Source organism: Pelodiscus sinensis, chromosome 6, assembly GCF_049634645.1.
Source record: "Pelodiscus sinensis isolate JC-2024 chromosome 6, ASM4963464v1, whole genome shotgun sequence".
Classification (NCBI taxonomy): Eukaryota; Metazoa; Chordata; order Testudines; family Trionychidae; genus Pelodiscus; species Pelodiscus sinensis.
The window spans coordinates 49,217,669-49,229,694 of NC_134716.1; the positions used below are offsets into that span (position 1 = coordinate 49,217,669).

At 39.0% G+C, this 12,026-nt stretch overlaps 1 protein-coding gene across 2 annotated transcripts in view; it reads right to left on the reverse strand.

Moving 5' to 3' along the window:
• Positions 1-1,096: 1,096 nt before the first annotated feature.
• CDC42SE2 (CDC42 small effector 2) overlaps positions 1,097-12,026 on the reverse strand; it is a 113,596-nt gene continuing 102,666 nt past the window's right edge. For both annotated transcript variants that reach the window (XM_006131876.4, XM_014577965.3), the window contains exons 3-5: positions 10,237-10,338; positions 3,718-3,835; positions 1,097-3,158 (exon numbers count right to left, since the gene is read on the reverse strand). In XM_006131876.4, coding sequence (XP_006131938.1) covers positions 3,737-3,835; positions 10,237-10,338 — 201 coding nt within the window. In that variant the 3' untranslated portion in view covers positions 1,097-3,158; positions 3,718-3,736. The remainder of the gene's footprint in view (positions 3,159-3,717; positions 3,836-10,236; positions 10,339-12,026) is intronic.

Sequence of the window (12,026 nt, forward strand, 5' to 3'; positions counted from 1 at the left end):
ATCTGGCCCAGGGATGAATGTGGCTTTTTAGATTGTTGACACTCTAGAAATAGGAGCTACAGAAATGCCACCAGGTACGCTTACATAGCAGCTGGAAGATGTGACTCTCAAGCCAGGCAGATGTATAAACACTAGCTCTACTTGAGCTAGTGCCTCAAAATCAGTGTAATCATACTCAAAATCACAGGGGCAGCAATCCCTGCTCCAGGCAGATCATTTTGGTAGCTGAGTATATGGAAATCCAATTAATACATATAAAATTTAATTATCACTTCTCACCAATATTTAATTATTGGGATCTGTCCAGCAGTCCCATAAGACTGACAAGACTGCAAGATAAGGATAGATGTGTGTAAACGCACTGATTTATTTTGCACAACTGATTTTCAGAGCAATTTCCTGGATTAAACATCAAGATCATGACATCACTCTAGATGAACCTTATCTTTGTGGATTTCAGAGTCTGTCTTCCCCTTCTCTAGACTTTGTTTAAGAAGAGAACAATTCATAATTGTCCAAACTCTGTACTAGTGGCAGGAAAGAAGTTTATCTTTGTTGTACAAGTGCTCATGTGACAGTCCTATTCTCTATCTTTGAGTTAGGCAATGGGGGCAGGGCAGGAGAGGGAGAGAAGCATGGCTAAGGTGGACTGCCTCAGCATCTGTTTCCAGAGCACAATGGACCCATTTTGTCTTTAGGGAAAGCAGAGGAAAAACTGGGAAGTATAGAAGAGGGAGGAGTCCAAGTTTCAAAAGACATCCAAAAGCAAGTGGTTTTGCTTGGCTCTGCTGTTTGTACTTGTAAGGAGTGGTGAACAGGTAATAAATAGATATCTAGAAGGGCAAAACCACTTTTGCACCCTAATGCTTTCATTAGATTCTCAGAGGTACCTATTACTAGAACAAAATTGGTCAAAACCCCATTTGGCAAAAAAAAAAAAGGGGGACATGGCCTAAGACACTAGAAATATTAAATGTGAACAATACTAACTTTCTCTGATATAGGAAACGATTGACATTCTGATAGTCTCACCATGAAATTGTCTACAGAGCACAAGTGTTATATTATTTCTGGAACAGAAGAAAGGTAAACCATCAACTGAAAGAAAACATTTATTGAATCAAAGTCAATACTTTCCTTTTAATATCTACAAGTCAACACTGAACTGACTTTATTCAAGGATGAACACAATGTACAAAAAAAGTATGTTTGTTATAAAAATATGTCAATTTTTTTCTGGCTACTGAGCTGAAGACATTTGACAAGTGCAAGGAAACCTGCTCATTAAAATGAATTCTCAATAAGTGATGACAAAAAGTGAAAATCATTTTGTAACCCTAGAATATTTAAAGGCCTATTGATAAGGATTCATTTGAAATGAGGACCCCACATCACCATGTTGTCATGTGTTTTTGCATCCCAGACAACTGAACATCTCAATCCTGTGCCATCATGAATCAGTACCTCTATCAATGAAGATGATCCAAGTTTACTGGAACTATTCAACCAGATAATTTACATCTACAATTGGATTACAAGTTTACTACTCATGAAGAGAGTCAATGGCCTTACTGTCCAGTAATATTTGTGAGAACATGACTTTTTTGTTTAGTACCAGGGAAAAAAGCAGATATGTATGCCAATTGGGGGTCAACATAAAATGGGACGTAGGAGAGGGGCTAGGATGAGAGAATAGTAATTAAGTGTATCACATTTAGGTTTTTACATACACACACACACATATATATATATTTTAGCTTTCTCTGATAAGGCTCAGTTATGCCCCATTTCTAGTTAAAATGTTGATGTAGGATGAGGATGATTTTTCACTTAATTTTTTTAACTCAGCTGGGATTCAAACCATTGACTTCTGTTTCATATCACCAACAAGAAGGGAAAAAAATGAAAGGACCATTTACAGAAATATCTGAGTACAGTGCAATATTAAAATACAATTTTCACAACATGTGAAAGAGGAACATGCTTTGGAACCTGAGCAAAAGGCTTCTTACTGACATAGTAAGAAGTCACCCTGTATGTTGTTTCCCTGGCATCTGTTCTGCCAGATCAGTATGTTGCTCTTAGCAACTTACATGGCCCCTAAATATTTAGTACACAGAAACTGCCAACTACTTAGAGAGGTCTACTAAACTTCAGCTAATACCGCAGGCAGTTTGACATGCTGCTACTGGAAATGATCATATAGCCTAAAAATTAAGCAAAATTTAAAAAGGAAAAAGAAAACAAAAGCAGCCAAACATGATGATGCTTTTTTAAAACAGACAAAAAGCGCTACCACGACACTTAGATACGGTACTACACTGGTTTACAATCTCGAGGTCAGCTCTTTCAAAATAAATATACTAAACATTTACAACAAAATGCCTTATGAATGCAAGCTTGCTCTTTATTATTTCAAGACCAGTTGGATGAAAACTTAAGACATAACTCTGAAGCAGCTAAGTTAGAAGTCCTTCTCCAGAACCTGGCACGATCCAGGCCACAGCTAAACTTTTCATCAGCAACAGAGTCCGCAGTAACAAAAAATTTTTTTCTGGCACCAAAGAAGCCACCATACAAGCAACTTCACAAAGCATGCGGTCATCTACTCTGCTGATTTTTAAATGTATGAAATGATCATTGTGCTTGCAGGTCCCAGACCTTTCAAAAACACAGATAAAGAATGACAGATTTAAAACATTAATACAAACCCACTCACTTCTAAATTAGAAGGGGGAGAGGGTGAGGGGAGAGAATGAGAGACCCAGCAAAAGAAGAATGCTGTGCATGAGCACTTTAAGAAGGGTGGGAAAAAAATATGACCAAGCTAAAATTGGAGCATTAATTTGCTTAATATTGAAGAATGTAAAAAAGAAGAAAAAAAAACCCTAAACAAAACTCCCCAAATCCTAAATAGCTATATGTCCATGGTTTTGATAGAGGCCAGATGTGTGCATGCCACTGAAAGGCACGGTAGAATCAATCTGACAAATGACATCTTCAGAGTAGAACAGCAACTTTCACTGGAATAATCATCACAAGGGGTGAACACTGAGCCATCACTTCTCTCTTCTCATGAATACAGAAAGCAGTCACCAGGGCTAAGGGGGCGGGGAGGGGAATGATACAAGAAGGAAGATGCAGAAATTCACAAGAACCTGTAAAAGAAAGAAAAAAATGGAAGTTAAACAAATGGAAAACTTATGAAAATATGATTGTAACAGCTTTATAAACATGACATAACATTCATCTGTTTGATTAATGGCCATCACGTTCTGATTATTTAAGGGTGCAACACTACTCCAACATTATTTTTAAATGTGCTGTTCAATTATGGCACTCTTAGTTACAATGACATTTAGTATGCAACTTGCATCTTCTACTAAGACATCTACCATGTGAAAACACTAAACTCGTTGTAGGAACATCGCAACAGATAGGTGTAAAATAAGTTTAATTTAAACATGTTTGTAATTAGTTCTGAATTACTAATCATATTACTCATCACATAATACAAAGTACGTGGTTGCATAAATATTCTTCCTATATCTCCCCCCAGCCAGATACATGCTTAAAATAATGAATTATAAAGGTAGAGAAATTTGAAGAGAATTGTTTGTTACATTGTCGGATATTCTCCTTTAGCATTCTCTATCAGTGCTAACAAGGCTATACCAGATTGTGTAATGCAACATGTGGAAGGACTGTAATACTCACTGGAAACGTTTTCCCAAGGTTATCCTGCCTTTGTATCTACAAGTTGCATCTGAACATTTGCAGACATGCCACCTCCATAGCCTCCCTTGGACTGCATTTGGTTCTGAATTGAACTCACCTATAGAAACAGAAAAGAAAAGGCAACAGAAAAACATCAAGACAGCTCAAACATGAACTGGTGCTTTCCAAAGTGTCTTCTCCCAATTACAGCAGCATTATGTGTATGAGAAACCATGTCTTAATAAATCCAACAAAAAACTAGAATTTTTGGGAGTGGACCTTTGACACATGCAAATAACAGAAGCAATATCCAGAATGAAAGTGTTTCTACTTCTACAGGTAGAGCTGTAGAAGTAGATTTGCTTGAATTTTCATATCTTGCACTTAGGCAAGCAGGAGAGACTTGGGAAAAAGTGATACTCATTGATACTGGCTGATTCCGTCTTTCATGAACCGGATTTGATTAGTCTGAAAAAAAACTAATCAAATCTCTTATTGTTCTACAACTGTAATCCAAGAGCTTCAGTATATCAAGATATAAATTTGGCTTCGGATTAGAATTAGAGAGAGATTCTTTCCTATCCATAAATGAAGTTAATTTTAAAAAGGACCTTTATTTTTTAATACAGAATATTTGCATTGTAGAATAGATTCCATATGCATAGTTTTATAAGCCTACCAGTTCTTTGCCTCAGGATTCTTAAATCACTGGAGACCCTTTGGAAGATTTTTCTGGTGATGTATCTGGAGCACAGGTTTATTTTTCTTTCAACTGATCCTATTCCTTCAATCAACAGAGGATTTATTTAAGCATGGCTTCAACATATCAACTTATATGGCAAGGATTTATTTGAAGGAACTTTTTCAGCTGAAAGAAATAAATACATGAAGGAGGGAAAAAAAAGGCTTTACAGACTATATCCATAAAAAGCTACCACAATTCTTGTGTGCTCATGAAGTTTGAATCTAAATAATCACATCTTTCTGAGAGCCTCCCTTAGGGCAGATCATTTCAATGTTTAAAGAAGGGTTGGAAAAGGCTCTTTATGCACATATGCACCCCCCTCTACCTGCGCGCGCACACATTTATTTGTCTCCGTCTTTTCAAATGGCCCTGTCCCTAGGTGTGATACTTGCAATTTAAAATATATCCTTCCACAACTCAAAAGAGTCAGTAAAAAACAACTCCTAAGCTAAAGATAGGGAAATAGCATTTTTTCCCCTGATTATACAAATCTACTATATATTTTAGAGAGTTTACCTGTCTGTCTGTTCAACATCTCCTCTTAAATGGTAAAAGCTAGGGCCACCAATTTTAATATACAGCTTCCTTTTATTATAAGACAAAGCAAGGACAGGGTTTGGTTCTGGCAGAAAAATGGGATGTGCCTGGAAGGGGATTGCTTCTCATAAAACCATACAGAAAAAAGACAGAATCACCAAGCCGGTGAAAGGGGCTGCCTGGGGCCATGCAACCCTTGCCCTGTCATCCGGGATTGTCCTAGCCCCAAGTGTCCCACCTCCCAGGCACCTTCAGGGAGGACAGGGGAGTCCTGAAGCTCCTATCTGCTCCGCTCCGATTCACACATGAACATTGCTGGCTATTCCCCTTCATCAGGGAGTGAAGGGAAGTGCATAGTTTGCTGCATCCTTCACTCTAGTTGGGCAGCATGGGGGCAGATGAACCTGGACCGTTCCCCTCCCTCCCCCCGTGCCTAGTGGAGCTACAGCCACCATGGAAAGGCACTTGTCACCTGGCCCCAAGCTCCTCCAGTGTGAATGGGCTGAGGTAGTCCTCTCTCCCCAGGGCAGCCTGCGTACTGAACCTCTCATCCCCAGCCCCAAACCAGAGCAAGGATTTAAAAGTAAATACATTTTCATTTTATTTTCCAAAAAACACAAATTAATTGAGTTAAGAACCCGAGCACCAACAGCTAAATTTTCAAGTGTTTTATAATAGACACACTCATAATTCACATTCTCTCTTATGTGTAGTTTCCAAAATCAATATGAAGAGATCCTATGGTAGAATTCTTCTGGCAACAACCATATTTAAAAATGTTTTAGACAGCACAGTTCTGATACCAGAGTAAACAGAACCAAAATTAACACCCAAAAAACCATAAGGGCTATTTTCCAAATCAATTCAAGGAAATAAATTGTCCAACAATGGTGTTCACTATCACATCTTTTTTTGAGACTAGGAGCAAAGGGAATGCAAGCAGTCGACCCAGTTCAGAAACTTTCAGTGTATGGGCAGGAGTAACTACAAAAGACTTAAAAGGAAGGCACAGTAGTATAATTTGTGATGAACCTTGCTTAAACTAACTTGGAAACAGATTAGTCCACCAGACACAGGTCTTCAGTGAAAGTCTTTACAGTAAATGCATAGCCCCGACAACATGCTCATCTGGTGGCCTTGTGAAACTTTGATATGTTGTTTTATTTTAGAACAGCATATGAATAACAAGTCACTCTGCTCAACCAACTAAGAATAAACTTTCAACAGTGGTCACTTCTAAAATCTTACCAGATGCCTGTGTTAATAAAATATTTTTTTTGGGGGGGGGGGGGGGGGGGGGGGGGGTCTCTCTGGCACTTAATGTTCCAATTCGCAAATGTCAGAAAGTTAGGGTATCAGATGCTAAAGTAATTATATCTAAATATCTAAGGCAAAAATCAGCATGTTTTCAGGCTTACAACCATAACTCTACAATGGAGCAACGAGCATACAAGTCTATGGAAGAGATATACAACTGTCAAGAATGCTGACTGAAAACTAGTCTATTAAAATGTTGCACCAGTAATATTTATTCTGAACTATCATCTTTCTGAATCTATCAAAAATGTTAGAATGAGTGCAGTGAAGTAAAATTAAGGCCATATTTCTTAAAGGCACTATGCCTCCCTATGATGCTGTAAGACAAGGTTCCTAAGGAGACTACTATGTAAATGAGACATAACACACAAGAAGATACAACAGGCAATGGGAGGGAAAGAGAAAATAAAAAAAAGAGAGGGCGAGAATTACAGCAAGTAAAGATGATGTGAGCTTGTGTGTTGAACATGTGTCTTGGTATTTCTATTTATGTTTGTTAGCATAAAGGAGCAGGACAGGTTGCACTATACTGGAAGGTAACAGTGGAAGGTTATTCAGCAAAACAACTTCTGAGGAGGAATTTGTAGATGTGAGAGAGTATTTGGCACCCTAGAATAAAGTGGTCATTAGCAGGGCTTGACAAACAATGTAATCTACTCGCCCATGATGAGTAGATTACACCCCGGAAGAGCTGGTGCAGAGCGATCTGCGCATGTGCAGAACCACGCAGCTGGCGAGCGGGGCTTGCCACCGCTTGGTGAGCCCTGGTCATTAGGCAAAAAAAAGTCAGGGAATCCCACATGGGAGTTCTAAGAAATACAAATGGATGGTGTAGGTGTTTGAAGAAAAGAAAAGATGGGAGCGCTGGAAGGGTCTCACAGAGGTAAAGGAGGACAGAGTCAAAAGAGGAAGGTGTTAATATGGAATGATACAGACGCAGGAATGGAGAGCTCCAACTGAACACTTAATTTTGCCTTTGAGGAAACAGCTAGATCCTATGTAGAGATGGAAGAGAGAAATTAGATCCACAGTTCATACTATTGGGGTGTGTCACAGGGCTGACTCACCACCAGGGCACTTTCAGCTGGTTGTTCTGGGAAATAGCTTGTTGACTCGCTGGATGCCTCTCTCCTGGTGTCTCCCCATGTTTCTCTTAGACCACGGTGTCCTCTTCAGGACACTGCCCTCCAGCAGTGCCCACTACAGTCTCTCTGAGCCTCCTTCTAGGGGATGGGATGGGGTTGCTGTTTATCCTGCTTGTACTCCAGGGTCCTCTCCTCCCCAAGGCACCCTGTTCACCTCTCAGGGAACACCTAGTTCCCCTGTACCCACCATGGCAAACGGCCAGTCTTCATATAGCCCCTGCCTCCGAGGCAAACTGCAGTCTGTAATGACCACTCATCATTGGCAAAGGGGTGTGGACCGGCTGCCCCTGCTTACCATGGCTGCCTCTCTACAGCCTTAGTAGCCTCGGGCCTTGCTTCAGGCCCTGCAGGCTGGGAGCTTGCTTGGCCAGAGGTTCCCCAGCTCTGCCTTCCTTCCCCAGCACTGCTGTACCTCCAGGAATCCTCCTGCTTCCCTGGCAGTCAGGTCCCTACTGTTCTCTCTCCAGAGCAGCACTTGGTTCTCCCTCTCCAGGAGTTCTCCTTTATATAGCTCCCATCTGGGCCCCCATTAGCAAGAACTGCCTCAGTTGGAGCTCCACTCTCAGCCCTCACTCAGGACTGGGGTTTTGCCCTTAAAGGGCCAGCACAGGGCAAATGCCCTCTCACAGGGTGTGAATGGTTTGAGTCTCTCATTTACACTAATATACTGCAAGATGTGAAGACTTCAGTAACTCAGCCAGAGTGGGGAAGAGGTTCTGGAATATGCAGGAGGCCACAATAGATTATTATGATATTCCTCTTTTGCCTTAAAATCTAAGGGTACATCTACACTGCACGCTTATTTCAAAATAAGCTTTTTCAGAATAACTATTCCGGAATAGCTTATTTTGAAATAGCACGTCTACTCTTTAGGGAAGCCTCAAAATCAGTATGAGGCAGACTTCTCTAATGTAGGCGTGCTATCTTGATTTAGAGCCCCAGGAGGCACTGTGGAGGAATAACTTAGAATGGCCCTGGTGAGGGGCTATTTCGAAATAGCAGCAGTGGAGCATCTACACATGCCTTATTTTGAAATAGCTATTTTCGGAATAGGTGTTATTCCTCATAGAATGAGGCTTACCAATTTTGGAATAAGCCGTCCGTTATTTCAAAATTATTTCAAAATAATAGAATGGCTGTGTAGACGCTCACATCGTTATTTCGAAATAACGCTAGTCATCTCGAAATAACGGTGCAGTATAGATGCACCCTAAGTCTAAAGTCTATAAGAAAGAGGAATAAGAACTGGAAATGGCAGAAAGAAAAAGGATCCTCATGCAATCACAGCCTTTTGGGAAGTGACTATGAGAAAAGAAAGCGTCTCAAAGGAGGAGCAACTAAAATACTCATTTAAAGGTTCTTAATCCTTCAGAAGAATTATCAATTGAAATTAAAGAGAGAATTTATGTTTCTAATGAGCAGGCAGATAAACTATTTTTAAATAAACTAAAAATACTGCATTAAAATGCACTAAAAGCTCATTATGTGTTTATCAAGATGACATGATATACATCCATTTATAATGGTATGCATATAGCCATAGTAAAATTAAGCCCCATCCAATACAAGCAGCCCTGGTATTTTGTTTGCAATGTCATACCGCTTCCTTTTGTCTCCCCCCACCTGCTATCAAATCATATCAAGTGCCTCTACTACAGCTGGGAAGGCAAACAAGCTGCTTCCTTTCCAGGAAACTACAAATGTCATCTTTTGCTTACCTAACAACTGAAAGTGATTGATTTCCATAGCTCTGCTCAAAGATTCCCACATGTCTTGAATTCCTACACCCCTGCCCTAGAGACCTCACTCCCCATTCACTAAAACTCACTGTTTCCAATCAAGTTCACAATTAAAACTCTTTCCTTTTAAGTGTACCCATTAGAGGCACATAAACATATCAAATTTCAAAGGACATAAAGCTATCTTTCTATCCATACACCTCCCTTGCCTAGCTTTAAAACTTTAACAAGGTAAATAAGATCTTAAAGGTCTGGTTAAGATTTCATAGAAAACACTGAAAAATGTTCTGTAGAAAATTCAGCTTTTAGATAATCATTTAAAACACATTTATTCACCTTCTTTTGTGTTTGCAAGGCTATGTGTATGACAACAAGCGCTTTGTCCCTTTGTACATAGATTATTTGTTGTTATGCTTTTCTGCCATAGGAAGCTGCACGTCTCTGTGTGTGACATCACTACAGATTGCAGAATAACTAATGTCACAAATAAGCTTGTAGCTTCAGGTGGGAAAAGGTGAATTCTTAATAAAACAAGACTGATCACATCTGCACAAAAGATCAGTAAACTAGAGAAACAAAAAATGTGAAATACTATGGAAATATTTTCATCCATTTTTCATATATGCATTATCTGTTGCTTTTAAAGATGGTCTTTTTCTAGCAGCTCTTTCTAGCCTATTTTGCAATATGCGCTATGCAAATACACAAATGGCTCATTTCCATTAGGGGGGAAAAAAGAGACCTACCTTATAATTTATATGGCACCAAAATTTGCAAGATAATAATATCAGTAAATAGAACATTGACGTTTATTAGGTTTACATTTTGATTTAGAATATTTTGAGCTTGATACACCACTGTGTTATTCTCCAGGTTTACAATGCTGTAACTCCATTGAAATCCATAATAAAACAATGTGTAACACAGTGATGAATCAGTCTTCTAATGATAACAGTTCCAGCTTTTATTCTAGTATTTGTATGGATACATTCTCAAATGATAAAAAGGTGTTTTTTTTCCATTCATATACACTTACTGAATTCATTCCACTGAATAAGTCTCCTGATCCTACATGAGCTGTGTGAACAAAGTTTGTTGGCTCTCCAATCATACTTCGGTCAATCCGCCGTCGCCTTTTCTGAAAAATGAATAGAGTAGTTTTGTGATTGCCCCTTACTTAAAAAGCAAAGAATACCTGCATTGGTTTATAGTTAAAAGCAAACTGCCCTCACAGAATGTTAAGTGTATTTTTAGCATAAGACCACTATAGCCTGAATTTTGGTTAAGCTAAACAACGTTATTCACAAAACCTTGTCATTAACTAAAGGGTATATGATCATATTTTGTTAACTTAATTATAATCTAATGCATATTAAAAAAAACTATAAAATTCTTTACAATGAAAAAATTCTATCCTTGACATCTGGAGTTACACATCAGTTGTCCCACAAAATTTACAGTTGTGCCACATCAGACACTCTTGGTTTAAATTCACCATCAAATGTCATCTTTCATGTCCCATACAGAACTCATACATGCCCAGAAGTCCTACTCTGTTTTCAATATGAAGTCTAACACAAAGAACACATTTTGCAAGAGTGTTCTGATAGGATTTACACAGCACAAGAATATGTTCCCAAAGGTCTCAGTGTATTCAAACTGCTTTATGCAACATTGTTAAAATACCATGCCTTCATACCATGCCTGTGGATGTCAGGTTACATGCTCAGCATACCCTCTATAATGCATCTTACCGTCCCTCACAGCATAAGCGTAACAATTTTGACCTCAGTTTACCCTTTCTTGCATAAACTGGTTGCCTCATTTTTGTTAATGTAATAATAAACGATGAGTCAGTTGCAGCCAAAATTTACCCTGATAAAGGCTGCTTTGGCAGTCTGCCACGAGACCAAAGTCAGCACCTAAATGCACAAGATGGAACAGACTGCAGCTGCCCTTCTCTCTAATACAGGAGCTGGTTAGATGCAGGCCACTCTCTTGCATTAAAAGATGAGATCTACCATGTGTTTCATGCTGAACATTTCACTCAACTGAAACTGAGTAAGTACAACACATTAGCCATTAAGAAGTTACATGAAAGGTCAAAACTTCCTTGTCTACCAAGGCTTATGCTGTGTCACAGTCTAAAGGATCAGCATCTCTCCCTTTCTGGTCTGTGATAGACACTAAGATCATTTGGCGTTCTGGGTACAGAATTCACATATCTTATCAATGGGAGTTGCTGCTGTCAAAATAAAATGTCAGCTAAGTCACTATGAAATAAAGCCACAGTTGTGAGAATACATCATAGGACATGCCCAGTAACAGCAAGATCTTTCTGGAATTAAATCAAACCCATGACAAACATACACTATCCACCCAAATGAGTAACTTAAGAAGTCTGGAAAGTCTTTTAACACAAATATTAAACAAACCAAAGGAGGAAAAAAGAAATACCCTAAAACCAATGTACAAATGGCATAATAAAAATGGTCTACTCTGCACCCAAACCATTATTAAGATCCCTCCAGCAAACAAATTTGACAAGTGATAAACAATCAGCTAAAATAAACATTGTAAAAAAAACCCTAAAATTTTCATTGTAGTTTCTCAGAGCTTCCAAAGGAAAGAGGATTTTTGCTGCCTAGATCCATTTTGTTTAATATAGCTATGGAAAGAAAAAAACAGTTGCTAACCTTGTAACTGTTGTTCTTTGAGATGTGTTCCATGCTAGCTGTGTGTGGGCCCCATGCACAATTTTTGGAAATTTTTCCATCAGTGGTGTCTAGGACTGAATTTAGTGTCCTCGGAGTTGTACACATATGC